At 43.6% G+C, this 26,385-nt stretch overlaps 1 protein-coding gene across 1 annotated transcript in view; it reads left to right on the forward strand.

Annotated features, from left to right (window-relative positions):
- JARID2 (jumonji and AT-rich interaction domain containing 2) overlaps positions 1 to 26,385 on the forward strand; it is a 690,587-nt gene that overhangs the window by 548,194 nt on the left and 116,008 nt on the right. Inside the window, 1 exon segment of the mRNA XM_053714761.1 lies at positions 12,424 to 12,920. Within this exon segment, the coding sequence (XP_053570736.1) occupies positions 12,424 to 12,920 (497 nt within the window).

A 26,385-nucleotide genomic window follows, 5' to 3' on the forward strand; every position in this document is an offset into this window, starting at 1 on the left:
CATGATTGGATGCACCTGTCTCTGAAGTTCAAGGCTTAATGAACTCACCAAACCAATTGTGTGTTCCAATTAATCAATGCTAGGTAGTTACAGGTATTCAAATCAACAAAATGACAAGGGTGCCCAAATGTATGCACCTGTCTAGTTTCATTTTGATGCATATTGCACATTTTCTGTTAATCCAATAAACCTCATTTCACTTCTGAAATATTATTGTGTCCTTCAGTTATTTGATAGATCAAAATGAAATTGCTGATCCAAACACCTAATTATTTATTAATGAAAATCATGGAAATTGTCAGGGGTGCCTAAACTTTTGCATATGACTGTGTGTGTGTGTGTGTGTGTGTATATATATATATATATATATATATATATGTATGTATGTGTGTATATATATATATATATATATATATTCATACATATATTTGTTCATGTGTATTCTTGTATTTGTAGTCTACATAAACCATATACAGATTTTCATATTAGTAAATACCAAAAATGAGTAAGACAAAACATTTTTGCAAATGCATAAAATGAAGTGCAGAATATAAACCTACCTGCATAATCATAAAGTAAGTGAAAGCAATATATTGCTATAACTCTATAGTAAATAAGCATTTCCTTAATCATTTAAAATAAACAGTATATATATATATATATATATATATATATATATATATATATATATACTGATATATATAATCTTTATAATTGCAGATAGGTATAAATGTAATAAATACATATAGACTGTAACAGAGAACCTACACACAGTCAGTTTTGCAGCAACATAGAAGTTACATAGTACTGGAACAATTTTGTATAGAACAAACAACAGTGGGGACAGTTTTTGTTCCATAATACAGTGTAAACACAGTATACAGATACAAAAAAGGCAAGTAAAGAGCTCTACAAATGCCCTGACACTCTTTAAGCTTAGTGTTAAATACACACAAAAAAAACAGATTGCTGACTGAAAAGGCTAAATAAACCCCCCTGGCAGCACCTTGTATGAGTACTAACCCCATCAAACTGGATGAATTACAGACCCAAAACACTGCATTGCTTATCTACACTAAGAATGCCTCCGGAAATTTGAAAAGGACTGGGAAGTTAGGGGGTTAGGCTAACGGCCGAAGTGAGGACAAAAAGAAAATGGAAAAATATTTTCTGTACTGAACAAACTAAGCATTAAAAACCCATAAAAAACACAGCCCCTACAAAACAAGAGAGTTCACAACTAGACTTAACTGCAGTAAAATGCCAGCAGGTATCTTAAAGGGCCAAACACCTATTACAGAAAAGTGGAAGGAAGACCCCACAGAGCTGCCAGGGACAGACTTTGAAAAGATAGATAATCCCTTTATTACCCATTCCCCAGTTTTGCATAACCAACACTGTTATATTAATACACGTTTTACCTCTGTGATTACCTTATACTCTAAGCCACTGCAGACTGCCCCCTTATTTCAGTTTTTTTTTTGACAGACTTGCATTTTAATCAGTGCCCTCTCATAAGTAACTCCACAGAGCGTAAGCACAATGTTATCTATATGGCACACATGAACTAATGCCCTCTTGCTTTTAAAAATTGTCAATTGCATTCCGATAAGAGGCGGCCTTCAAGGGCTTAGAAATTAGCATATGAGCCTTCATAGGTTTAGAGTTCAACTAAGAATACCAAGAGAACAAAGCAAATTTGATGATAAAAGTAAATTGGAAAGTTGTTTAAATTGCCCGCCCTATCTGAATAATGAAAGTTTAATTTTAACTAGACTGACCCTTTAAATAAAGCCATTCAGTCTGTAATATTTTTTTTTTTTTTTTAAAAACAGTATAAATAGGCAAAAAGTGTGTCAAGAGGTGAAACAGAGTGAGTCTCCTGGCTATGTTGTACCTGACTGAGTGCCTACAAAGAGCCTAAGGGAAGTGTGTGTGCTAAGGTAAAGCACTTGCCTGCAAAACACCCCTCCACCGGCTTACCAGGCATGCAGCTGCAGCAGTATCCAGTAGAGTCCATCCTGTGCAGATACGGTTATCACAGAGGAAATCTTGTAGGAAATACCAGAATCCCACAGTAGAAGGCTGCAGGACAAGTCTCTGTGACATCTGAGGGTAGCCATGGCAGATATACAATAGGAAATAACGTTACTGCTTGTTTGAAAGTGAGAGAGCAGCCAAACGCTTCAAAAACTTCAGCCTTAAAGGTGCAGTATACACCAATTTTCATTTAACTGCATGTAATAGACACTACTATAAAGAATAATATATACAGATATTGATATAAAAATCTAGTGTAAAACCTTTTACTTACTTAGAAGCTCCCAATTTAGCACTGTTGGTGTTGTTAGGCTGGAACATCCACGTAAAGGGGATGGAAAAGCAAAAAGAGCAGACACTCCCCCCACCCCTGCATGTGAAAAGACAGATTACACAAACAAGAGAATGCTGGAATCTGTAGACATCAGTATACATCTAAAACTTTGGGGCTTGGTCAGGAGTCTGAAAATCAGCATAAGCCTGGGGCACCCACGGAAAGGGTCTGATAGCAGAACCTCCACATCCCTGCATATAAAAAGACCCACTATACAAACAGAAGCAGTCTGAAGTCAGTATACCTCTAAAACTTTGGGGTTTGGTTAGAAGTCTGAAAATCAGCACAATGGTATTTAAAAATAAACAAAATTATACATGTTTACAAAAACACACCCAGCTGGGCTATATAAATAGATCATCTGCAGAACATTTATGCAAAGAAAAATCTAGTGTATAATGTCCCTTTTAAAGAAATTTTCATGGCAGGAAGCACTACAACAGTGCTATTCAATAGACACTCATCCATTAACAAACAAGTAGTAAACAGCCAAACCAGTACTGAAATATATCAACAGAGGTTATAGAAATAGGAGTATATCTAGATCCATAAAAGGAGGCAAAAGACAAGTCCCTGCAACCGATTGTAGAGGGTTTATTAAAAATTTCCCATGAGGTGAAACAAAAAATTATAAACCAAACCCCAAATACTTCCCTCTGACAAGCACTGTACTCTGAGGGAAAACCGGTCCTCAATATAGACTGAAAACCCCTTTCTCTGAAGAATCAAACGCACATCTTCATTCTTCAACTATCTCCAGCGGAGGCAAAGTAAAGACTGAGGTATGTGTGAGGTGGCAGAGGTTTTATAGAGCTCTTGGGGTTTGGGACTCATTGCCTCCGCCTAGTGGTAGAGAAGGGTAATTTTCCATTAGTAATAGATTGTGGACTTTCACCACCTGTATGAAAAAAAATGCACTTGTGTCAGCAAGTGCAGCATGTGGGGATCAGCTGACTTTCGATAGAGTAACTGTTAATGGTTCAAAGGGCATAAAGGATCAACCACGTCTCAAGCCTAGCCCATCTTGGCTTTATATGTTTAAAAATTTGAGAACAAAGTGTCATGGAAAGAAAAGGCCAAATGAATTGACATTCATGAAGCTGCAATTTTCAGTTTAAGGGACAGTCTACTTGAAAATTTGTATAGTTGGAAACAAAATGGTAATACCTTTATTACCCATTCCCCAGTTTTGCACAACAAACACTTTAATATTAATATACTTTTTACCTCTGATAACCTGTATCTAAGCCTCTGCAGACTGCCCCTTATCTCAGTGCTTTTTACAAACTTGAATTTCAGCCAATTAGTTTTGACTCATAAATAACGCAACAGGCGTGAGCACAATGTTATCTGTGTGGCACACATGAATTAGCACTGTCTGTCTAAAAAACTAATAAAATGCACTGAGATAAAAGGCGCCCTTCAAGGGCTTTTTAAATTAGCATATGAGCCTACCTAGTTTTAGCCTTCAACAAAGAATACCAAAGAACAAAGCAATGTTTTTGATAAAAGTAAATTGGAAAGTTGTTTAAAATTGCATATTCTATCTGAATCATGAAAGTTTAATTTTGACTTTACTGTCCCTTTTACGGAGTCTGCCTAATTTTTGTGCAGTTTATAAAATGACAGCTTTATGAATTCTGTTGCATTTCATCTACAGAAAAAAATGTTGTTCAAAACTTGACATTATAATTAAAGTAGCAGCACTAAAGGAAATATATTATTTTCACAAAACTTTAATTACCTAGATCTAGCTCAGATGCATGATTTTTTTTATTATTATTTTACATGTTTACATTCTTTATTATCAGCTTGTAAACATGTTAATAAATCAGTGAGACTGCTACTTTATTACCTTCTTAATTATTACCACAGTTCAAAAATTTTAAAGAATTAAACAGATTAATCCTGGTTGCTGAACCTAACATGCATATACAATATAAATATCCTGTTCTATATATTTCTTATCCAGGGTTGTCACAAGTTTCAGGTTCACAAAGTACTATTGGTCGTAGAACACAACTGATGCATAGAAACAAATCTTTTAAAATGAAAGCCAATGACAAGGTGTTCTAGAATGGAATTCAGGGGATTGTATAGGACTTTAAAACCTTTCATCTGCAATCTAGTAAAAAAACAAACAAAAAAAAATAAAAAAATTAATAGCCACGTTAAAGTCAGAAATATTCTTTTGCCTTCCCACTTGTGACAACCCTGACTACATTTGTGTTGATTCTCAAAGAATACACAAGTGCTTTAAAAGGACTTTAAAACTGATCTCTCTCTGTTTCTTTGTGGCTGTGAGCTTGCCAGGCATTCAAGTATCTCACTTGGTGTTAACCGAAGACCTGCCCTGATGATCCTCATTCTGACCCTCTTTTTATGAATTTTTTTTTTCTTCTAACTTTATACATATTCACCATGCTGACATACAATCAGAATGGGGTTATGTATTAAGGTCCTTATTTTGATGGTCATGGGCAAAATCAGATATTGCAACCTTTTCTTACCAAGTAGTGCATTTATCTCCAGAGTGTGTCCTGAAGAGCTTATCTCTGCCGACTTACGGTTTGGGCGTACTGCAACCTATAACTACCTCCATAAAAGGCCGAAGGCCAAAGTTCTTCTAATGTTAGTCGAGATCTTATTCGTTTTGGTGGTAAGTCACAATGTGTTTATTAAAAGTGATGCTGGGAACGTAAGCTTATCTTTCTTTTATATATTGGTTAGTTGCATATATGCCATAACTGACTAGATTTGTATTTTATTTATTTTTTTTGCAATTGTTCCTTTATTTCTTAAATCTTCCTTAAAGTGATGGTAAACTTTAAATAATCAAATGCCATAAATGTAATCTTTGCCATTAAAAATGTATGTGTACCTTCTTTTAAAAAAAAAATCCATCTCTGAAAGGGTTAAATTAGTTCATATAGTAATGCTTCTATTACAATGTTATGCCAGCCCACATGGATAAACTTTTTTTTTTAATGACAATTCCAGTGAACATCCAATCTACATGTGTGTCAGTTGACTATCTTGAAGTCCAGCCCCTTTAAAGCCCATAGAAAGCCTATGTAGAGAGTGGATGTGACTGCTCTATACATCACAGCAATATCAATTAGGATTGTAAACCTTTTATTATAAAATATATACTTTATACACTTTAAAAAAAAAAAAAAATTATGTGGTTTTACTTGCAAACTAATATATGTTTTATTGCAACATTCTTATAGTCTGAAATTTACCATCACTTTAACATTCCTGCTTTCTTTCTAATGACAGGGTGAGTCCACGGATCATCTAATTACTATTGGGAATATCACTCCTGCCCAGCAGGAGGTGGCAAAGAGCACCACAGCAAAGCTGTTGAATATCACCTCCCTTCCCTCCAACCCCAGTCATTCTCTTTGCCTACGTTAAGAGCAAGGAAGTGGTAAAGTTTAGGTGTTTGAAAGAAGATTCTTCAAGCAAGATTTTATCTTTTAGCAGTGCAAGATTGTTCTGCTTTGTTCAGGGGTGTAGCTGTAGTCCATATCAGTCTCTTCAGTAGAGCAGTGGTGGATTTTAAGCAATGGGAACTTGTAGGGTGCAATCCTCACTGCGCCTCCCATGTATTTAATGCTGCCCTAACTTTGAAAGCCTGAGTAAGATTACTCAGTCTTTGTTTTTCTTCCACAGGTCCATGTGAGGGAACATGCCTCTCAAACCTAGTGAGCTGCCTTGCTGCCTGGCAGATTTCTAAAGGTAAGTGCTGACTTTATTTTTCTGGGAACATATGCAGGAAAAATATGGCACTTTAAAATCAGTTTATGGGACAAGAGACATTCTCCTATTGCTAAAGGGATCATGTTATCGGCAGTAATGACAGGCACTGGGGACGAGGAGACTTAGGCTCAATAGATGGTGTTTTATTTTTTATCTTACTCCCGGCGGCTTTAGAATGCATTTAGCCGACCAGGAGGTTAATTTTGTAACGCCCACGATGGGCGGGGTTAGCTGAGGCGGCAATTTTCTGTTCCGCGCCTTTTCCTCCTACACTTCCTGTGTTCAGGAGCGGAGATAGCTTTGTTGCAGTTGTTAGCAGTGTTTACGGTTACCGGACTGCAATTTACAGCATATAGAAGTTGAGTCCGGATTATCTAGCAGAATATTCACTCCGTTGTCAGTTAGGCAGGTAAGCACCTCAGCAAAGCTAAGCTGAGGTGTAGAGGTTGTCCGGAGTGTTTTTGTGAAAGTTTATTTATTTTCTTGCAGAAAAATAAGTTTTATTTTAAAATTTAAAGAAATAGTAAAAAAAAAAATTGTGTTCTAATTTCTAATTAAAATACCAGTTTACTTATCTATTTTGTTTATTTGTGAATAATGATGGACCTAGAGGCCCTGCAGGGTGTTACATGTTCTTTATGTTTTGATGCTAACGTGGAACCACCAATCACTTTCTGTTCCTCATGTATTGAGAGAACTTTAAATTACAGGGATAGACTTTTTTTCTGAGCGAACATTGTCTAAGGCGGATGATGTTCAGGAGTCTTCTGACAATGTTCAAGATATGCCGCAGCTTTCTCCTCAAGTGTCCCAAATTTTATCGTCCACACATGCAGTGCCCTGCGCTTCCTCTCATACTCCACCTGGAGTTACGTTGCAAGACATCGCTTCCCTCATGTCCTCTGCTGTATCTGATGAGTTGTCCGCTTTTCCCATGCTGCAGGGAAATTGCAAGAGGAAATGTAAAGAGTCAGTGAGTAAGGTTTCTGACACAGTTGTGGTTATTTCAAATGTTCCCTCCCAGAAATCTGAGGAGGAAGATACTTCGGTAGCATCTGAGGGGGAAATCTAAGACTCAGTGTAATTCCTTCTTCTGATACTGAAGTTGTATCCTTCAGGTTTAAGCTGGAACACCTCCGTTTGTTACTTAAGGAGGTTTTGGCTACCTTGGACGACTCCAACACTACTGTCATAGTCAATCCTAAGAAGTCTAGTAAGCTTAACAAGTATTTTGATGTACCTTCCATGGTGGTTTTTCCTGTACCAGATCGGGCTACAGAGATTATTGCTAGGAAATGGGAGAAGACCGGGTATCCCTTTTTCTCCATCCCCTATTTTTAAGACGGTTTCCTATTGCAGACTCTATCAAGGAATCTTGGCAGACTCCTTAGCTAAGAGGACCACTATTCCCATAGAGGATAGTTGTTTCTTTAAAGATCCTATGGATAAGAAGTTGGAGGGGTTTACAATGGCAACCTGCGGTGTGTATTGCTACCATCACTAGTGCGGCGGCATACTGGTTTGATGCGTTGTCTGATCCTATTCGGACAGACACTCCCCTTGAAGAGATCCAGGATAGGATCAAGTCCCTTAAGTTGGCCAATTCCTTTATTACGGATGCTTCCCTACAGGTTATCAAGCTGGGAGCAAAAATTTCTGGGTTTGCCATACTGGCCCGCAGAGCTTTATGGTTAAAATCCTGGTCTACGGATGTGTAATCTAAGTCTAAGCTTTTGGCGATTCCTTACAAGGGTAAGACCTTGTTTGGGCTGGGATTGGCAGAGATTATTTCTGACATTACGGGAGGAAAGGGTCATTTCCTCCCTCAGGATAAGAGGAATAAGCAGAAGGGATGTCAGAGTAATTTTCATTCCTTTCGAAACTTCAAGGGTAAGCCTTCCTCTACCAAGCAGGAACAGTCCAAGCCTTCCTGAAGGCCCAACCATTCTTGGAACAAGGGAAAGCAATCTAAGAAGACCGCTAACGACTCAGTCAGCATGAAGGGCCTGCCCCCGATCCGGGACCGGATCTTGTGGGGGGCAGACTTTCTTCGCTTAGGCTTGGGATGTTAAGGATTCCTGGGCGGTGGACATTGTGTCCCAGGGATACAAACTAGAGTTGAAGACCTTTACTCCCAGGGGCAGGTTTCTGCTCTCAAGATTATCTGTAGACCAGATAAAAAGAGAGGCGTTCTTACACTGTGTTCGGGACCTTTCCAACCTGGGAGTGATAGTTCCTGTGCCAATGCAGGAACAGGGTCTGGGATTTTACTCCATTCTGTTCGTGGCTCCCAAAAAAGAGGGAACTTTCATACCAATTTTAGATCTCAAAAGTCTAAACAAGTTCCTCCTTCAAGATGGAAACTATTCGTTCCATTCTTCCCTTGGTTCAAGAGGGTCAATTTATGACAACGGTAGATTTAAAGGACGCATACCTGCATGTTCACATCCACTGGGATCATCACAAGTTTCTGAGGTTCGCATTTCTAGACCAACACTTCCAGTTTGTGGCTCTCCCATTCGACCTTGCCACAGCTCCCAGATTTTTTTCAAAGGTTCTGGAATCCCTATTGGCAGTGCTCTGGTTGCGGGGCATTGCAGTGGCGCCTTATCTGGACAACATTCTGGTTCAGGCACCATCCTTTCAACAAGCAAACTCCCACATGGAGATGTTGTTATCCTTCCTGCGATTTAACGGATGGAAGGTGAATTTGGAAAAGAGTTGATTAATTCCAACTACAAGGGTAGTGTTCTTGGGAACCATAATAGATTCCCTATCAATAAAATCCTCTCCTCGACCATCAGTGGCTCAATGTATGTAGGTGATCGGTCTGATGGTAGCTGCCATGGACATCATTCCGTTTGCCCGTTTCCACCTCAGACCTCTGCAGTTATGCATGCTCAGGCAGTGGAACGGAGATTATGCGGATTGGTCTCCACAATTACATCTGGATCAGGAGACAAGGGATTCTCTTCATTGGTGGTTGTCTCAGGATCATCTCTCCCAGGGAACCTGCTTCCGCAGACCCTCCTGGGTGATTGTGACAACGGACACCAGCCTGCTGGAATGGGGAGCAATCTGGGGCTCTCTAAAGGCTCAGGGGACATGGACTCGGAAGGAGTCTGTTCTACCATAAACATTCTGGAGCCTATCAGGTTCCAGTCGGACAACATAACTTCAGTATCTTACATCACCCATCAGGGGGGGAAACTCGGAGTTCCTTGGCCATGACAGAGGTAGCCAAGATTTTTCGGTGGGTGGAGACCCACAACTGCTGTCTGTCTGCTATCTACATTCCAGGAATGGACAACTGGGAAGTGGATTTTCTGAAAAGACAGACCTTTCACCCGGGGGAGTGGAAACTCCATCCGGAAGTGTTTTCCAGCTTGATTCTCAAATGGGGACAGCCGGAACTGGATCTCATGGCATCTCAGCAGAATTCCAAGCTCCCGAGGTACGGGTCGAGGCCAAGGGATCCTCAGGCTGTACTGATAGATGCTCTGGCGGTCCCTTGGAATTTCAGTCTCGCATATCTATTTCCTCTGTTCGCTCTCCTTCCTCGGGTCATTGCTCAAATCAAACAGGAGAGGGCGTCGGTGATCCTCATTGCACCGGTGTGGCCTCGCAGGATCTGGTATGCAGATCTAGTGGAGATGTCATCTCTCCCTCCTTGGAGACTTTCACTGAGGAAGGACCTTCTACTTTAAGGGCCCTTCCTTCACCCAAATCTAATTTCTCTGAAGCTGACTGCTTGGAGATTGGACGCTTAATTTTATCTAAGTGTGGTTTTTCTGAGTCGGTCATTGAGACCATGATTCAGGCTCGTAAGCCTGTCACCAGGAAGATTTACTATAAGATATGGCGTAAATATCTGCATTGGTGTGAATCCAGAGGCTACTTTTGGAGTAGAGTTCGGATTCCTAGAATTTTGTCTTTTCTCCAAGAGGGTTTGGAGAAGGGTTTATCAGCAAGTTTCTTAACTCCTTGAGTGCTAATGACGGCTCTGAGCCGTCGCAGAGTTTCCCACTCTGGTGCTAACAACAGCTCACAGCCGTTGCTAGCACTCTCCCATCTTGAGGGAGATCTGGGGTTCCCACTCCTACCGTGTCGATCAGGCCTGCATAGTGACAGGCATCGCCGGGGCTTCACGTTATGCTTGGTGACGTCACGCGCAACTTTAAGTATAGGAGCGGGGGCATGCTGCTTAGAAGCCTGTATCTCAGGCATCTAAGCAGCTACAGACCCCCAAGACCCACCGTTGGAAAGGTAATCGCCTAACTTTTCCAACAGTGTCTTGGGGGTCTGAAAAGAAAAAGTAAACTTTTTTTTTCAAAACAAAAAACAACTTAAAAAAGCTTAGCACCCAGGTGGGAGAGTGCTTAGCACTCAAAGGGTTAAATGGTCAAATATCTGCCTCGTCTATTTTGTTACATAAACGTCTGGCGTTCTGTCAGGCCTTGGTCAGAATCAGGCCTGTGTTTAAACCGGTTACTCCTCCCTTTAGTCTTAACCTTGTTCTTAAAGTTCTTCAGCAGGCTCCGTTTGAGCCTATGCATTCCTTAGATATTAAATTGTTATTTTGGAAGGTTTTGTTTCTTGTTGCTATTTCATCTGCTCGTAGAGTTTCAGAGCTCTCGGCATTACAGTATGAGTCTCCTTACCTTCTTTTTCATTCGGATAAAGTAGTTTTGCGTATTAAGTTAGGGTTTCTCCCTAAAGTGGTTTCAGATCGGAACATTAAAGGGACACTGAACCAGGAATAAATTAGAAAGTTGCTTAAAATTGCATGCTCTATCCGAATCACAAAAGAAAAAATTTGGGTTCAGTGTCCCTTTGTGCCTTCTTTATGTCCTATGTGTTGCGTGCTATGAAATTCTATTTACAGGCGACTAAGTCTTCTGCTCTGTTAGTGGTTTTCTCTGGGAAACGTAAGGAGTAGAACGCTACGGCTACTTCTCTTTCTTTGTGGCTAAAGAGTATCATTCGCTTGGCCTATGAAACTGCTGGACAGCAGCCTCCTGAGAGAGTTACGGCTCATTCTACGAGGGCTGTTTCCTCTTACTGGGCATTCAAAAATGAAGCTTCTGTGGAACAGTTTTGCAAGGCTGCAACTTGGTCCTCTCTTCACACTTTCAAAATTCTACAAATTTGATACTTTTGCCTCGGCTGAGGCTTCTTTTGGGAGAAAGGTTTTTCAAGCAGTGGTGCCTTCTGTTTAGGTTCCCTGTCTTGTCCCTCCCTTATCATCTATGTCCTCTAGCTTGGGTATTGATTCCCAATAGTAATTAGATGATCCGTGGACTCCGTGTCATTAGAAAGAAAGCGAAATTTATGCTTACCTGATAAATTGATTTATTTCTTGACACGGTGAGTCCACGGCCTGCCCTGTTTTTTAAGACAGGTTTTTTTGTTATGTTATAAACCTCAGACACCTCTGCACCTTGTTGCTTCCTTTCTCTCCTTTTACTTCGGTCGAATGACTGGGGTTGGAGGGAAGGGAGGTGATATTTTACAGCTTTGCTGTGGTGCTTTTTGCCGCCTCCTGCTGGGCAGGAGTGATATTCCCAATAGTAATTAGATTATCTTTGGACTCACCGTGTCAAGAAAGAAAATTATCAGGTATGCATAAATTTTGTTTTTTCAAATAAAGATACCAAGAGAACAAAGAAAAATGATAATAGGAGTAAATTAGAGAGATGCTTAAAATTGCATGCTCTATCTGAATCATGCAAGAAAAATTTGGGGTTTAATATCCCTTTAAATTCATTTTCCTGAGCTGTTTGTTGCCTATATAAGAATTTAATCATTTAACTTAGTATTCTTTATTGTGGTCATATTTGAAGCTCAAATCATTTAATTATAGTTTTGAACAGTGCTACAATATAACACGAGCATGCATACAATCTTCATGAAACTTTACCACAAGTAATATGACTATACATAAATGCAGATTACTGGTAGAGAAGCATAATTTAGTCTGTAAGAAATATAAGCTATGGGCAAGAGTAAGCCTAAACAGCCATTTCTTTTAAAATGAATATAAAGTTATTAACCAGCCCATTCAGTATAAGTTGACTTGCTTAATAGAGCAAAGGCTTTATTGCTAACATTAATACTACTGCCTTTGGATACTAGCGTTATTCACTTTCTGCTCCTAAGAGTGAGATACCAGTTGTTGATTGTATGTGAGTGTGATAAGATAATCTATTTATTTCAAAGGAATCATAGGCACAATTTCCTTTTATTCATTTTGTGTTTTTGTTTCCCTCACAAACTCTGCTTAGGAGGTTGTGAGTTAGATTTGGCTCGGTTTTTCCAACTCATCAATGAAATGGGCGGAATGCAACAAGTGACTGACCTTAAAAAGTGGAACAAACTGGCAGATATGCTCCGCATCCCGAAGACCGCACAGGATCGTCTGGCAAAGCTACAAGAGGCCTACTGTCAGTATCTACTCTCCTATGATTCCCTTTCCCCAGAGGAGCACAAGAAATTGGAGAAAGAAGTTCTGCAGGAAAAAGAAAATCTGGAGAAAAAGAAAGGACCACTGGAGGGTCAAGCAGAGAATGCCTATAAGTTACATTTGCTTCCTAGATATGAACCTAAAAACGGGCTGATTAATGGTGTTGTGCATCGTACAGGTCTTCGGGGAAAACTAAAAGAAGTGGATGTCCAGCTAAAAAATGGAAGACGGAGACTGTTTGCTCAGGAAAAAGAAAGTGCAGAGGAAGAACCAGAAGACAAGGGTTTACTTGGAGATTTGCACAAATGCATATACAAAGTAAGCTAATTTTGTATGAGCAGGTTGTATCCCTCAGCCAGCAAACCCCTTTTTACACAAGAGCATCACTTACAATGGCTGTATGTTCCTTTATAATCCCAATTATTTTATTTTCAAGTGCTGTGTTAAAGGGAAATTCTGATGCAAAAAGAGACATGGTCTGATTTGATAAAGAATGTAACTGTTGCTTTTATGAGACTAGCTTTCTAGGTGTTTAAGTACAAAAAGAAAATGCTCTGTTATATGTAAGCAACAACGCAATGATAAATGCTAACAGTTTAACCCCTGCAAAATGGCAAATCACTTAGTTAAATCCGCTCTATGCCAGCACTACTGATAGCTATCTGAAAACATCTGATGAGTCTATGACAAGAAACATGTATCTGTAGCTACCAATCAACAGCTAGCTCCCAGTAGTGCATTGCTGCACTTGGGCATACCTAGGTAAAATTGTATGCTTTGTCTGAATCATGAAAGTTTAATTTTTATGTTTGTGTCTGTTTAAACACATGTAATGTCCAGTTCAGGATATAGCCAGGCGTGGTAGTCACAAGGTTTGTGGAGGTTAAACACATAGAAAAGTAGTGTCAGTAATGCAAAAATTACAACCTCCTAACAAAAAAGAGTGCATGTATTTTTTTTGGATTAAATGTTCTTTTAATACAGGGGTTGACAAATTTTATATCAAACAAATGTAGAACAATCCAAAAAGTTAGAAGCCAGAAGATAAATTAGGTGTAGGTAGCTGTCTGACTTCTGTGATCTGTCAAGTGCTGTAGTAAAAGGCTCAAAGATATCATATGAGTTTTTAACAGATGACCAGGAGCCCACATTAACCCATCAAATGGATTTAGGATCATTGGATTGATGGCAAAACAAAAACCTAAATTATGCTTACCTGATAATTTTCTTTTCTTCAGATGAAAAGAGTCCACAGCTGCATTCATTACTTTTGGAGGGAAAAGAACCTGGTCACCAGGAGGAGGCAAAGACACCCCAGCCAATTTTGTTTGTAGTCATTGCAATGCATTGTGATAATACTGGATGTATACTTCTATATATAGGGATGATTATACTTATGCACATAGTGAAGCATCCATTGAGACTTGGGTACAATAAATTACACGGCTTAATCGAAACTGATGCAAAATCCAAAATTAGGATCCAAAAAGTAGGAATAAACATATAAATAAATTATTATGAAATTCTTTTGGGATTTTATCTACCTCTGTATACAGGGTAATGTGGTTATCTGGCAATGCATGTGTACCATCTGTTCTGCAGATTATGTTGGCAGTAGAAGGGCAACAAATGCATTGCTGTTGAAGAAAGTGTATATTTTTAAAAATATAAGGAGATACTCTCTGTTGTTTATTCCAAATATTACATATAATGGTGACATGTGAATGTTTGTTTTCTATTTTATCCTTGTGTAAGGTTTATACAGGTTGAATACAGTGTCCAAAAAGATTTAGCAGAATTAGAAATTTTTACTTTAAAGAGGCATTTTGTTCTATTGGAGCTTTTTTAATATAAAACAAATGCTTGTTACATAGGGCATGTACATATAGTTATAATTCCTTAACTAGACATGCTTCTGTGCTAATTGACTCACTGGATGTGGGCAACCCATGAACAGCAGTGCATTTGGGTTCTGAAAGCAAGTTCAACTACTTGAATCTCTTTACAGGCTTTAAACACAGATGCAATGAATAGTAATTTAAAGGGACACTAAAGTAAAAATTTTCATGGTTCAGATAAATCATGCAATTTTGAGAGACTTTCTAATTTACTTCCATTTTCTAATTTCTCTTGTTAAGTGTAGTCAGTCCACGGGTCATCCATTACTTATGGGATTATATCTCTTCCCCAACAGGAAGTTGCAAGAGGATCACCCAAGCAGAGCTGCTATATAGCTCCTCCCCTCACATGTCATATCCAGTCATTCTCTTGCAACCTAACTAAAGATAGGTCGTTGTGAGAGGTCTGTGGTGTTTTTAAACTTAGTTTATTTCTTCAAACAAAAGTTTATTTTAAATGGCACCGGAGTGTGCTGTTTGTTCTCAGGCAGCATTAGAAGAAGAATCTGCCTGCGTTTTCTATGATCTTAGCAGACGTAACTAAGATCCACTGGCTGTTCTCACACATTCTGAGGAGTGAGGTAACTTCAGAAAAGGGGAATAGCATGCAGGGCCCCCCTGCAAACGAGGTATGTGCAGTAAATTATTTTTCTAAGGAATGGAATTGACTGAGAAAATACTGCTAATACCAATGTAATGTAAGTTCAGCCTTAAATGCAGTGGTAGCGACTGGTATTAGGCTGATGAGTGTGTGTACACTGAAGTATTTTTCTAGGGAATGGAATTTGACTCAGAAAATACTGTTAATACTGAAGTAATGTATGAGCCTTAACTGCAGTAAAAGCGACTGGTAGCAGGCTTATTAATAACACTTCATAGCTTTTAAAATGTATGTTCAAAACGTTTACTAGCATGTTAATCGTTTTTTGTGAGGTACTTGGTGATAAAACTTATTGGGGCATGATTTTTACCACATGGCTATCTTTGTTTTCTGCATAGAAACAGTTAACTGAGCTTCCCCACTGTTGTAATATGAGTGGGAGGGGCCTATTTTAGCGATTTTTTTGCGCAGTAAAAATTCAGTCACAATCTTCCTACTTCATCCTCCATGATCCAGGACGTCTCTAGAGAGCTCAGGGGTCTTCAAAATTCATTTTGAGGGAGGTAATCAGTCACAGCAGACCTTTGACAGTGTGTTTGACTGTGATAAAAACGTTAATTATTAAATTGTTATCCGTTTTTGGGTATTAAGGGGTTAATCATCCTTTTGCTGGTGGGTGCAATCCTTTGCTAACTTAATACATTTACTGTGAAAATTTGGTTGCTATAACTAATTTGGTTCATTGTTATTTCAACTGTGACAGCTTTTTGTGCTTCTTAAAGGCGCAGTAGCGTTTTTTATATTGCTTGTAAATTTATTTGAAAGTATTTTCCAAGCTTGCTAGTCTCATTGCTAGTCTGTTTTTTAAACATGTCTGACACAGATGAATCTCTTTGTTCACTATGTTTGAAGGCCAATGTGGAGCCCCATAGAAATTTGTGTACTAAATGCATTGATGTCACTTTAAATAAAAGTCAATCTTTACATGTAAAGAAATTATCACCAGACAACGAGGGGGAAGTTATGCCGACTAACTCTCCTCACGTGTCAGTACCTTCGCCTCCCGCTCAGGAGGTGCGTGATATTGTGGCACCAAGTACATCAGAGAGGCCCATACAAATCACTTTGCAAGAGATGGCTACTGTTATGACAGAAGTATTATCTAAATTGCCAGAATTAAGAGGCAAGCGCGATTGCTCTGGGTTAAGGACAGAGCGCGCTGATGATGTCCGATACTGCGTCACAATTTGCAGAACATGAGGACGGAGAGCTTCATTCTGTGGGTGACGGATCTGATCCAGGGAGACTGGATTCAGAGATTTCTAATTTTAAATTTAAGCTTGAGAACCTCCGCGTATTGCTAGGGGAAGTATTAGCGGCTCTGAATGATTGTAACACGGTTGCAATTCCAGAGAAATTATGTAGGCTGGATAGATACTATGCGGTACCGGTGTGTACTGACGTTTTTCCTATACCTAAGAGGCTTACAGAAATTATTAGCAAGGAGTGGGATAGACCCGGTGTGCCCTTTTCCCCCCCTGCTATATTTAGGAAAATGTTTCCAATAGACGCCACCACACGGGACTTATGGCAGACGGTCCCTAAGGTGGAGGGAGCAGTTTCTACTTTGGCTAAGCGTACCACTATCCCGGTGGAGGATAGTTGTGCCTTTTCAGATCCAATGGATAAAAAATTAGAAGGTTACCTTAAGAAAATGTTTGTTCAACAAGGTTTTATCTTACAGCCCCTTGCATGCATTGCGCCTGTCACTGCTGCGGCGGCATTCTGGTTTGAGTCTCTGGAAGAGGCCATTCGCACAGCTCCATTGGATGAAATTATGAACAAGCTTAAAGCACTTATGCTAGCTAACACATTTGTTTCTGATGCCGTCGTACATTTAACCAAACTTACGGCTAAGAACTCCGGATTCGCCATCCAATCTCGCAGAGCGCTATGGCTTAAATCCTGGTCAGCTGACGTGACTTCTAAATCTAAATTGCTTAATATTCCTTTCAAAGGGCAGACCTTATTCGGGCCCGGCTTGAAAGAAATTATTGCTGACATTACGGGAGGTAAGGGCCATGCTCTGCCTCAGGACAGGGCCAAATCAAAGGCCAAACAGTCTAATTTTCGTGCCTTTCGTAAATTCAAGGCAGGAGCAGCATCAACTTCCTCCGCTCCAAAACAGGAAGGAGCTGTTGCTCGTTACAGACAGGGCTGGAAAACTAACCAGTCCTGGAACAAGGGCAAGCAGGCCAGAAAACCTGCTGCTGCCCCTAAGACAGCATGAAGAGAGTGCCCCCTATCCGGAAACGGATCTAGTGGGGGGCAGACTTTCTCTCTTTGCCCAGGCTTGGGCAAGAGATGTCCAGGATCCCTGGATGTTGGAGATCATATCTCAGGGATATCTTCTGGACTTCAAAGCTTCTCCTCCACAAGGGAGATTTCATCTTTCAAGGTTATCAGCAAACCAAATAAAGAAAGAGGCGTTTCTACGCTGTGTACAAGACCTCTTACTAATGGGGGTGATCCACCCAGTTCCGTGGACGGAACACGGGCAAGGATTCTATTCAAATCTATTTGTGGTTCCCAAGAAAGAGGGAACCTTCAGACCAATCTTGGACTTAAAAATCCTAACCAAATTCCTAAGAGTTCCATCCTTCAAAATGGAAACTATTCGAACCATCCTACCCATGATCCAAGAGGGTCAGTACATGACCACAGTGGACTTAAAGGATGCCTACCTTCACATACCGATTCACAAGGATCATTATCGGTACCTAAGATTTGCCTTCCTAGACAGGCATTACCAGTTTGTAGCTCTTCTCTTCGGGTTAGCTACGGCTCCAAGAATCTTTACAAAGGTTCTGGGCTCACTTCTGGCGGTACTAAGACCGCGAGGCATAGCGGTGGCTCCGTACCTAGACGACATTCTGATACAAGCGTCAAGTTTTCAAACTGCCAAGTCTCATACAGAGATAGTTCTGGCATTTCTGAGGTCGCATGGGTGGAAGGTGAACGTGGAAAAGAGTTCTCTATTACCACTTACAAGGGTTCCCTTCCTAGGGACTCTTATAGATTCTGTAGAGATGAGAATTTACCTGACGGAGGCCAGGTTATCAAAACTTCTAAATGCTTGCCATGCCCTTCATTCCATTCCACACCCGTCAGTAGCTCAGTGCATGGAAGTAATCGGCTTAATGGTAGCGGCAATTGACATAGTACCATTTGCGCGCCTGCATCTCAGACTGCTGCAATTGTGCATGCTAAGTCAGTGGAATTGGGATTACTCAGATTTGTCCCCTCGGCTAAATCTGGATCAAGAGACCAGAGAATCTCTTCTATGGTGGCTTTCTCGGCCCCATCTGTCCAAGGGGATGACCTTTCGCAGGCCAGATTGGACGATTGTAACAACAGACGCCAGCCTTCTAGGTTGGGGCGCAGTCTGGAATTCCCTGAAGGCTCAGGGATCATGGACTCAGGAGGAGAAACTCCTCCCAATAAATATTCTGGAGTTAAGAGCAATATTCAATGCTCTTCTAGCTTGGCCTCAGTTAGCAACTCTGAGGTTCATCAGATTTCAGTCGGACAACATCACGACTGTGGCTTACATCAACCATCAAGGGGGAACCAGAAGTTCCCTAGCGATGTTGGAAGTCTCAAAGATAATTTGCTGGGCAGAGTCTTACTCTTGCCACCTGTCAGCGATCTACATCCCAGGCGTGGAGAACTGGGAGGCGGATTTTCTAAGTCGCCAGACTTTTCATCCGGGGGAGTGGAAACTTCATCCGGAGGTCTTCGCTCAACTGATTCATCGTTGGGGCAAACCAGATCTGGATCTCATGGCGTCTCGCCAGAACGCCAAGCTTCCTTGTTACGGATCCAGGTCCAGGGACCCGGTAGCGGTGCTGATAGATGCTCTGACAGCACCTTGGGTCTTCAACATGGCTTATGTGTTTCCACCATTTCCGATGCTTCCTCGACTGATTGCCAAGATCAAACAGGAGAGAGCATCGGTGATTCTGATAGCGCCTGCGTGGCCACGCAGGACCTGGTATGCAGACCTAGTGGACATGTCGTCCTGTCCACCATGGTCTCTGCCTCTGAGGCAGGACCTTCTAATTCAGGGTCCTTTCAACCATCCAAATCTAATTTCTCTGAGGCTGACTGCATGGAGATTGAACGTTTGATTCTATCAAAGCGTGGCTTCTCGGAGTCGGTTATTGATACCTTAATACAGGCTAGGAAACCTGTTACCAGAAGAATTTACCATAATATATGGCGTAAATATTTATATTGGTGCGAATCCAAGAGTTACTCATGGAGTAAGGTTAGGATTCCTAGGATATTGTCTTTTCTACAAGAGGGTTTAGAAAAGGGCTTATCTGCTAGTTCGTTAAAGGGACAGATTTCTGCTCTGTCTATTCTTCTACACAAACGTCTGGCAGAAATTCCAGACGTTCAGGCTTTTTGTCAGGCTTTGGCTAGGATTAAGCCTGTGTTTAAGACTGTTGCTCTGCCGTGGAGCTTAAACTTAGTTCCTAACGTTCTGCAAGGCGTTCCATTTGAACCCCTTCATTCCATTGATATCAAGCTGTTATCTTGGAAAGTTCTGTTTTTGATGGCTATTTCCTCGGCTCGAAGAGTCTCTGAGTTATCTGCCTTACATTGTGATTCTCCTTATCTGATTTTTCATTCAGACAAGGTAGTTCTGCGTACTAAACCTGGGTTCTTACCTAAGGTAGTTTCTAACTGGAATATCAATCAAGAGATTGTTGTTCCATCATTGTGTCCTAACCCTTCTTCAAAGAAGGAACGACTTTTGCATAATCTGGACGTAGTCCGTGCCCTGAAGTTCTATTTGCAGGCAACTAAAGATTTTCGTCAAACTTCTTCCCTGTTTGTCGTTTACTCTGGACAGAGGAGAGGTCAAAAGGCTTCGGCTACCTCTCTCTCTTTTTGGCTTCGTAGCATAATACGTTTAGCCTATGAGACTGCTGGACAGCAGCCTCCTGAAAGAATTACAGCTCATTCTACTAGAGCTGTGGCTTCCACCTGGGCCTTTAAAAATGAGGCCTCTGTTGAACAGATTTGCAAGGCTGCAACTTGGTCTTCACTTCACACTTTTTCAAAATTTTACAAATTTGACACTTTTGCTTCTTCGGAGGCTATTTTTGGGAGAAAGGTGCTTCAGGCAGTGGTTCCTTCCGTTTAAAGTTCCTGCCTTGTCCCTCCCTTCATCCGTGTACTTTAGCTTTGGTATTGGTATCCCATAAGTAATGGATGACCCGTGGACTGACTACACTTAACAAGAGAAAACATAATTTATGCTTACCTGATAAATTTATTTCTCTTGTAGTGTAGTCAGTCCACGGCCCGCCCTGTCTTTTAAGGCAGATCTAAATTTTAATTAAACTCCAGTCACCACTGCACCCTGTGGTTTCTCCTTTCTCGTCTTGTTTCGGTCGAATGACTGGATATGACATGTGAGGGGAGGAGCTATATAGCAGCTCTGCTTGGGTGATCCTCTTGCAACTTCCTGTTGGGGAAGAGATATAATCCCATAAGTAATGGATGACCCGTGGACTGACTACACTACAAGAGAAATAAATTTATCAGGTAAGCATAAATTATGTTTTTGCAGTCTTTTTATATGCACACTGTGACGGACTCCAGCTACCCCAACTGGGTAGCTCCGCCAGAAGGGTCCTTCCTATACCTGGAACATGCCACTATGTAGTGGAGCGAAGTGATTATAGCTGAGCCCACCAAATAACCAGACAGAACCAGTATTCGGGTGAAACAACAACTTTATTGTGGAAACACTACTTTTATACACCAACTCATCTTGATAAGAAGTCTTATCAGACCCCCAGATCTCCCGCCTTTCCCCCCCCCCCCCCTCCAGACAGGCTGGCGCCCCCATAGTGTCCATTGTCTTATAGAGTCCCAGTGGTACAGAGCTGGCTATTCCGGGGTGACCCCGGGAGATCGGCAGCACTTTCAGGGTGTTGTTGGAAAGCCCTCTGTCCCCAGATGCTACAGTCCAAAAAGCCACGTGATCCATGACTGGGGGCCAAAGCTACGGGTGATCAAACGTACACCGGGAAGGCCAAGGGGAAATAGGAGTTGTAGGGGAGTTCAGAATCCCCAGTTCCCAAGTGAGCTCCCCTCCGACAATCATCCCACTTCTTGCTTTCCCTAGGGAGTACCAATGTACCAATTCCCAAAAGAGCGGAGCTCTGCAATGAAGGGCCGCTGGAGCGACCTGGTGTAAATGTCAGCGGGTATGCGGGGAGGCGCGACCGGCCGGTAGTTCTAGGAGCCCGGCCAGCTGGAAAGGGCTTAGGCGGTCAAAGATCAGCTCTTTCGTGAGGGTGTATAGATCACAAAACAAGCAAAACCAAGAGTCTGTGAGATTATGAATGACACACAGGCCATATCCGAGGTAAAAAGGAGTGAGCTGGGTAGTAAGGGGGTGGCCCTTGCAGCCTGGTTTCCGTGACAGTGCTCCCCCCTGAAAAGTCCAGCAGACCTGGCTAGATCCACCTATGGGTCGGCCTGGGGCTGTCCAGGGAGCTATCCCAATTCGGTTTGCTGGGAAAGTCCGTCAGCATTCCCATTGCTTTTTCCCGGCCGATATTGGATAGTGAAGTTGAAGGACTGCAAGCCTAAACTCCACCGCAACAGGCGTCCATTGTCCCCAGCAACTCGGTTTAGCCAAACCAGTGGGTTGTGGTCCGTGAGAACTGTGAAGGCCCACCCGTACAGGTAGGGTTTTAGTTTCTTCAGGGCCCACACCAGGGCCAGGCATTATTTCTCCACCGCTGCGTAGCCTACCTCTCTCTTTGGGTAACAGCTTCCTACTGATGGAAGCTATGGGGTGGTCGTGCCATTCTTTGTCCACCTGGCTCAGCACTGCTCGCAACCCGATCATGGAGGCATCTGTATGAACACAAAAACGTTTGGTTGGGTTAGGCCAGGATAGGGGCAGTAATCAAGGCTGTCTTAAGGCTTTGGAAGGCGGCCTCTCACTCGCGGGGCAACCGTTTTCTGGTTAGGTCAGTCAGGGGTTTGGCCAGGGCACTGTAGTTGGGGACAAACTTGCGGTAGTAACCTGTTGTCCCTAGGAAATCTAAGACCTGTGTCTTGGTCTTGGGCATTGGCCAGTTCGCGACTGCCTCAATCTTGGCCGGCTCTGGCCGCTGCTTCCCGCATCCTACTCAGTGTCCAAGGTACTGGACCACCGAGCGCCCTATCGTACATTTGTTGGGCTTCAGGGTCAGACCGGTGGCCCTGATGCGGTCTAGAACGATGCCTAGATGGACCAAATGGTCCTCCCAGGTGTTGCTGTAGATTGCTATATCATCTAGGTAGGCGCAGGCATAACCCTGGAGGCCATCCAGGAGGTGATCCACCATCCTCTGGAAGTTAACCGGATCATTCTTAATCCCAAACGGCATGACCTTAAACTGGTATAGGCCGCGGGCAATGCGGTCTAGAAGGTCATCAACCCAGGGCATCGGTTAGGCATTGGTCGTGGTTCTGTCATCGGGCCTAGGGTAGTCTATGCAGAACCGGGTGGTCCCGTCCTGTTTGGGCACCAGTACCACCGGAGATGCCCAAGGGGTGTTGGACGGTTCAATAACACCCATGTCCAGCATCTCCCTGAGTTCACTGCACAGATTTTCCCTAACTTCCTCGGGCACTCGATATGCCTTCTGTCGTATGGGCGCCTGTCCTGGGGTCTCCCCTTGGTGCACCGCTACCGTGGTGTACCCAGGAATAGTGGAGAACATGTCACTCCTGTCCCCTAGCACCTGTCTCACTTGCTCCCTCTGCCTAGTCCCTAGCCTCTCGTCTAACTGTATGTCACCCATGCCTGGGGGCATCCTATTTTGCGCGGGGAGCTCCGGCATGGGAAGGCTCTCTGAATCCTCCACAATCGGGGCACATATGGCGGCTACGTCCTCTGCTCTTTCCTGGTATGCCTTCAGCATGTTTACATGAAAGGTCCGGCATACCCGGTCATCTGAGCATTTGGCTACCAGATAGGTTGTGTCATTCGGCTGTTCTACCACTCGATAGGGTCCCTGCCAGGAAGTCTGCAGCTTGTCTGTTTTGACAGGCTTCGGGGCCAGGACCTTCTGCCCTACTGCTAGGGTCCGGTTACGGGCATTCCGGTCATACCACCGCTTCTGCCTACCTTGATCGACCTGAAGGTTCTCTCGCACCCTCTCGGTGAGGTCCTTCAGTCTGTCTCTAAATTCTATGACGTACCCCACAATGGAGGGTCCTTCCTCCCCCACTGATCCTTCCCATTGATCTCTCAATAGGTCTAGGGACCCTCTCACCCTCCGGCCATATATTAATTCAAAGGGGGAGAACCCAGTAGATTCCTGGGGCACCTCTCAGTATGCAAACAGGAGGTGCGGCAGGTATCTTTCCTAGTCTTTGTGAGAGGTTGAGAACGTCTTAAGCAACTCCTTCAGGGTCCTGATGAACCTCTCACACAACACATTGGTCTGGGGGTGGTATGGAGCGCTTTGCAGGGGTTTTATCCCGCAAAGCCTCCACAGCTGCCGGGTGAGATCGGCAGTGAACTGGGTCCCCTGGTCTGAAATCAATTCCCGGGGAAAACCCATCCTGGCGAATATCCGGAGCAGTGCATCCGCCACTGTCTCTGCCTGGATATTGGCCAGGGGGATTGCCTCTGGGTACCGGGTGGCATAATCTACCACTGTTAGAATATACTTTTTCCCGGAGGGGCTTGGATGGGACAAGGGGTCAACGATATCTACAGCTTCCCGTCTTAAAGGGTTAGTCAATGATGGGGAGAGGGTGCAAGGAGGCTTTAGATTGGTATCCGGTCTTGCCTACTCTCTGGCAAACCTCACAGGTCCTGCAATACTGCCTAACGTCCCCTGTAACCCCTGGCCAAAAGAAGTTCTGAGTCAGTCGGTAACGGGTCCTAGTGACTCCTAGATGTCTGGCTAGGGGAATGTCATGCCCTATACGCGGCAGCACACTGATATTTCTGCGGTACTACCAGCTGGCGCTTGGTCAACTGCCCTCTCTCTCGGTGACCCTGTATAAGATTCCTTTCTCCCACTCAAAACGGTCCCCCCTCCCTGGGCCCACGGGATTAATCCCCCACGGTAAGGGGCTAGGGTCGGGTCTCTCAATGTCTCCTGGACGAAGCAGTAGGGGACGCCCAGGAGATCTGGTCAGTGGTCGGGGTAGGAGTCGGGCGGAGTGGCTTACCTGGTTTCCCAGATCAAGTGTGGTGGCCTGCCATCTGGCTTGCTGGCGGGTGGTGACAGAGCAAGCATCCGAGGGGCTTTTCTATACAATGAAGGAAGCAAGGTGTCCCAGGTTGTTCCTTAATAAGACCTCGGCAGGCAAATGGTTCATAACCCCTACTTCCACAGCACGGGAGCTGGCACATCAATCCAGGTGCCCCCCATGCAGTAGGGTTCTGGAGCATTGTACCCCCAGCCACACAAACTGCAAAAGAATTCCCTGTTTGGTCCGAATGGGTGACCATGTGTGGTTGGACAAGGGTAATAGTTGCCCCACTGTCTCGTTATCCCTAAGCCGGTCAGCCGTTGATCCAGACAACCTAACGGTGGTGCAGGCGGTTGTCTCCGGTGGCAGGGTCCACCTCATGTAGGACTCCGACCTTTTCATCTGCCCATTTGGCATAATCTGCAGGGCCCTCTGCGTCCAAGCAGTGGGCGGCGGCTCCTCTGTAGCCTCCAGCCGTAGCCCTTGTCCACTGAGCCTGAGGGGTAATCTTTGGCCTCTCCACTGCCGGGCAGTGCCTTCGGATATGGACTATCTGACCGCACCCAAAGCACCCCCGAGGTGAGTTGGTCCTGGAGAGGCGGACTGGCGCTGGTTAGGTCTGGGGGTACTGGGGGGGGGAGCAGGGGTGGTAGAGGAGCGGGTCACCGGTCGCGGCTCAGGGCATCCAAGACCTGGTCAGCCAGGATGGCCGCTTGGTCGGCTGTCTCGGGCCCCCTATCTTGGACCCATTCTCGCACCTCCGCCGGGGAGTGGTTATAGAAGTGCTCCAACAAAATGAGCTGCGTGGCTTCGGCCATGGTAGTTACATGGCAGCCTGCGAACCAAGAGTCCAAGGACCGGGTGAACCAGTGTGTCCCTCCGTAAAAAGGCTGCCCCTCTTGCCTCTTTAGTTCCCGGAACTTCAGCCGGTGAGCCTCCGGCGTGAGACGATAGCGGGCAAAGATGCGCTCTATTACCCGGTCATAGTTCTTTCGGTGTCCCGAGGGAACAGTGTTGAAAGTCTCTAGGGCTCATCTGGACAGCTTTCCGAGCAGGAGGGTGACTTAGTCTGTATTAGCAACACCCTGCATCTCGCACTGTGTTTCAAATACTTGGAGGTAGCTGTCGATCTCCTCTTTGTCTTTGAAAACTCGGAAAGCCTCATGAGGTAGCTTCTTCTGCTGGGAAGGGGGATCCAGGGGAACCGGCACAGCTCCCCCCATAGACTTTTGGAACTCCATCATTTTGAGTCGGCTGGTGTCGGATATCAGCTGAGGGTGGTCTTATAGAGGGCCAGTTGCCACTGGAGCTCCCTCTGTACCTCAGACATTACTGTCTCTGCCGTGGGCGACTCACTGGGCCATTCACTGCTTTGGTCGCTATCGGACCCACCGGCCGGCTCTTTAGCCTTGTTGCCTTCCATCAGTTTGGCGATGATTGCTGCCTTCGACTTGTTGCCAGCAACTTTTCCCCGAGCTTCCAGCAAGTTTTTCAGTGTATTCTTACGGAGCCCAGTGTATTGCTGCTCCGTCCGAAGAGGGCTTCAGTTGGTGGTTTGGGTGTTCAAGGTAGACGGAAGCATCCCACCGCTGTCAACCAAATGTGACAGACTCTGGCTACCCCGACTGGGTATCGCTCTGCCAGTAGGGTCCTTCCTATACCTGGAACATGCCGCTATGTAGCAGAGCAAAGTGATTATAGCAGAGCCCACCCAAATAACCAGACAGAACCAGTATTCGGGTGAAACAACAACAACTTTATTGTGGAAACACACTACTTTTATACACCAACTCATCTTGATAAGAAGTCTTATCAGACCCCTAGATCTTACGCCTTTCCCACCCCTCCAGACAGGCTGGCACCCCCATAGTGTCCATTGTCTCATACAGTCCCAGTGGTACAGAGGTGGCTTTTCTGGGGGGGATCCCGGGAGAGTGGCGGCACTTTCATGGTGTTGTTGTAAAGCCCTCAGTCCCCAGATGCTACAGTCCAAAAA

This window comes from Bombina bombina, chromosome 5, assembly GCF_027579735.1.
Source record: "Bombina bombina isolate aBomBom1 chromosome 5, aBomBom1.pri, whole genome shotgun sequence".
Lineage (NCBI taxonomy): Eukaryota > Metazoa > Chordata > Amphibia > Anura > Bombinatoridae > Bombina > Bombina bombina.